Source organism: Sinocyclocheilus anshuiensis, unplaced genomic scaffold, assembly GCF_001515605.1.
Source record: "Sinocyclocheilus anshuiensis isolate Anshui unplaced genomic scaffold, SAMN03320099.WGS_v1.1 scaffold1576, whole genome shotgun sequence".
NCBI classification, from domain to species: Eukaryota; Metazoa; Chordata; class Actinopteri; order Cypriniformes; family Cyprinidae; genus Sinocyclocheilus; species Sinocyclocheilus anshuiensis.
This window is the reverse complement of record NW_015557202.1, coordinates 602,860-606,004: the sequence shown is the minus strand read 5'-3', so window position 1 is coordinate 606,004 and position 3,145 is coordinate 602,860. Positions and strand designations below refer to the sequence as shown.

Here is a 3,145-nt window from a genome sequence, read left to right as displayed (position 1 = left end):
GAAGCATTGTATTACATTTATTATATTTTACTTAACCTTGATGAAATCTGTCATGGGAGTGTGCAGGGAGACTTCAGATATAAAAACGCGGACTTGTTAGGAAATGTTTACTCAATGAAATCATAGCGCGGTGATTTCACTTATATTATGTCTTGAGCAATTCAGTTCTATATTAGTAGTTGTAGCCATTGCGGCGTGAATGTCGTCTCAGCTATATCTATAACTGAGGGAGAATATGTGTCGTCGTGGACTACGCCGGGCGTAGTTGCGCCTGATCATAGTTTCAGTTGGTGCAACAGGTGTAAATATTTATCGTAAAGCAGGACGTTGCAAAGTCCAGCATAGGGCTTACACCCAGCGTTTTTACGTCTAGCTGGTGCAACCAGCCCCAGCTACTGTAAACAACATGATTGGTTTTCCTACAAAATTTAAAGGTTTATCTAAACTTTCGGCTCCCTGATTCCAGTAAACAAAGCCTCAAATATTCCTAGGTAGATATTCCAGTCATTCATGCAGTTTGTTAAAGGCTGCATCAGTAACACAATGCAAACAGAAATACCCAATCCGGCTCACTATAGTGCACAGATTTCTTCTAATGCTCTTTAGACACTGTAATGTGGACAGTGATAAATGGTTATGGTAACCCAACAGAGGATGCGCATGGGTACATTTGTTATATATCCAAGTGCTTCTGTGTGGGTTGTGTTTCCTGACTCTGACTGTCAGCTGGTAATGCACTTAGACCATCTACTTTACCGTCTACAGCAGCATCCACTGGAGAAATACCTCTCTCGTTCTTTTAAACTCGAATTGCTATGGAGGAGTCTTCTTATTACAGGGCTGGCGGTTTAAAAGAGCTGAAAAAAGAACATCACTTCCACATTTGTTAATTATGGTTCATCTTATGGAGAATGGAAAACACTAGAACATTATGGCTCCATAATACGCTGTTGACAACTGTAGGTTTCTGGTGCTTGCAACACCAAGGTCATGGTCTGATTCTCAGATAACACAAAATGCGTACCATGCGTCTGCCAAATGCAAAAATGTAGATATTTTCTGCAAGGAGTGCATGCAAAAGCCTTGTTGGAGAGACAAAATCTCTGTCAAAAGAAATAAAATCAAGCACGGAAATGACTGCTTAGGTGCACAAGGAAACAATGAACATATGAGAATGCCACTCTTCCATTCACTGAGAAGCTCAAGAGATCAAAACATAGTAGCAAGATCCCTTGAGGGAACGCTTGAGATGAGGAAATAAAAACAGTGAGGGTATAAAGCCCCACAACCTCACTCAGAAGGTGAACAGCTTACCCGTCTCGGCCTCGGTCATGCTCTTCCTACTGGAACGAGAGCCCTTATAGGCCCAGAGGAAAACTGTGTACAGGACTCCTGGTTTCAGAGAGGTCAGCTGGTGAGAAGTAGCGTCCGCGCCCACTTTAATTTCTCGACTGGTGCCCTCTGCAGAGCTGTAAGTCAGCATGTAGCCATCGATCTCACCACGAACACCATCCCACGTCACAGTTGCAGAGTTCTCCGTCACCTCCCTGGTTGCCAGATTGGTTGGGGCATCAATGTCTGTTGGATAAGATAATTCAAGACATTCAGATTAAAAAAGAAAAATGCAACACTAGAACAAATAAAAACGAACATTTTCTAAAAAAAATGTTTTGCCCTTTTTTAAATGTAAATTTCTTAATTTAAATTAGATATTTTTAATTAAATCCATAATATTGTATATGATCAAAAAAATGTATATGATAAAAAAAGACTTCAGAGATTTCAGATATCTTATATCTATATTGGTATCTTTTTGTTGAATAAATATTATTGTATTATAAAATATTTTAAATACTATTTAATATTTAAACTATTGAAAAAATATTGTTTGAGTGAATAAAATATTAGATATTTAATTCATTTTTAATATTTAATTTAAAAATTATACTTTCACTTTTTATTTACACAAAACTGAAAAAAGGTAAAAGGACCTGTTTTCAGAAAAAAATTATCTTGCATGGGCAAATAAATCTAACAACATTTAGTGAGATTTATGCTTAAAACATTTACATCCTCAATATTTGAATATTTATAAGATCAATATATCATTTACTCACAATTGCATATGATACAAAGACATCAGAGATTTCAGAGAATTTATCTTTTTTGTCTTTTTTGTTGTATAAATATGATTTTATTATAAGATGTTTTAAATATAATTTAATATTTAAACTATTTAAATAAATAGTGTTTAAATAAAAATGTTTGATATTTACATATTGATAAAACATGATAAATTTACTTTTCATTTACACAAAATTGCATAAAAAGAACTTTCCTGTTTTAGCATAAGCATTTAGTGAGATTTACATTTTTTTCAGTGAATTCTTGATTGAACTTTCAGTATTTTGTATGAACAAGAAGCTGTTGAGGTTTTTATATTTCATCAGGCTTATGGATTTGTAATTATCAGGACCTGAAGCTCTGAGGATGTGCGCAGAGTCATACAGGCATTGCAATATGCATTTGTGAGCAGTTCCACTGGAACTAAGAAAGTGCCCATGCAATGCAACAGAGGAAGTAAAGAGAAAAGGAAAAGCAATCATCATTTAGGCTACCGTTCTGTGACTGCAGCAAGGTTAGCCGAATGTCACCATGCTATCCGCATCATGGAAACTGATTCCCGATGCCTTCTAAGATTGCTAGAATCCACAGCTCTCATTTTATGCTCTCTGATTGCCAAGATGGGCTTATCATTTTTGACTCGTCTTGAGTTTGAAACATGGACCAGAATACAAAGCAACAGCTCACACTGGAAAGCAGACAACGCCAACTCTAAATGCATTTATGAGACACTCAAAACTTCATTATTCTGCAATTAGATTGAGACAAACTGCCAAATGTATCTCTATTCCTGTCTCTGACCATTGAAGTATGGTCAGATTAGAAAATATTTCTCTGGACTCTGTAGGATATCAGACCGAATCAGACAATCTAAGATTTGGTCAAAACATGGTTGAAACATGCGGAGCCGAATTCCACAGAGGCCCAAGACACAGGATGTTCGTAAATCAGATCCTGGCGCCACAAGCCTGAACCAACTAGCAGCTTTGAGTAGCTCACAGCATTTAAACAAAAGAACACT

General features: G+C 36.5%; 1 protein-coding gene across 2 annotated transcripts in view; it reads right to left on the bottom strand.

Moving 5' to 3' along the window:
- Positions 1-3,145, bottom strand: part of LOC107678933 (tenascin-N-like) — a 31,096-nt gene that overhangs the window by 9,897 nt on the left and 18,054 nt on the right. For both annotated transcript variants that reach the window (XM_016474334.1, XM_016474335.1), the window contains exon 7: positions 1,315-1,578. In XM_016474334.1, the coding sequence (XP_016329820.1) occupies positions 1,315-1,578 (264 nt within the window). The remainder of the gene's footprint in view (positions 1-1,314; positions 1,579-3,145) is intronic.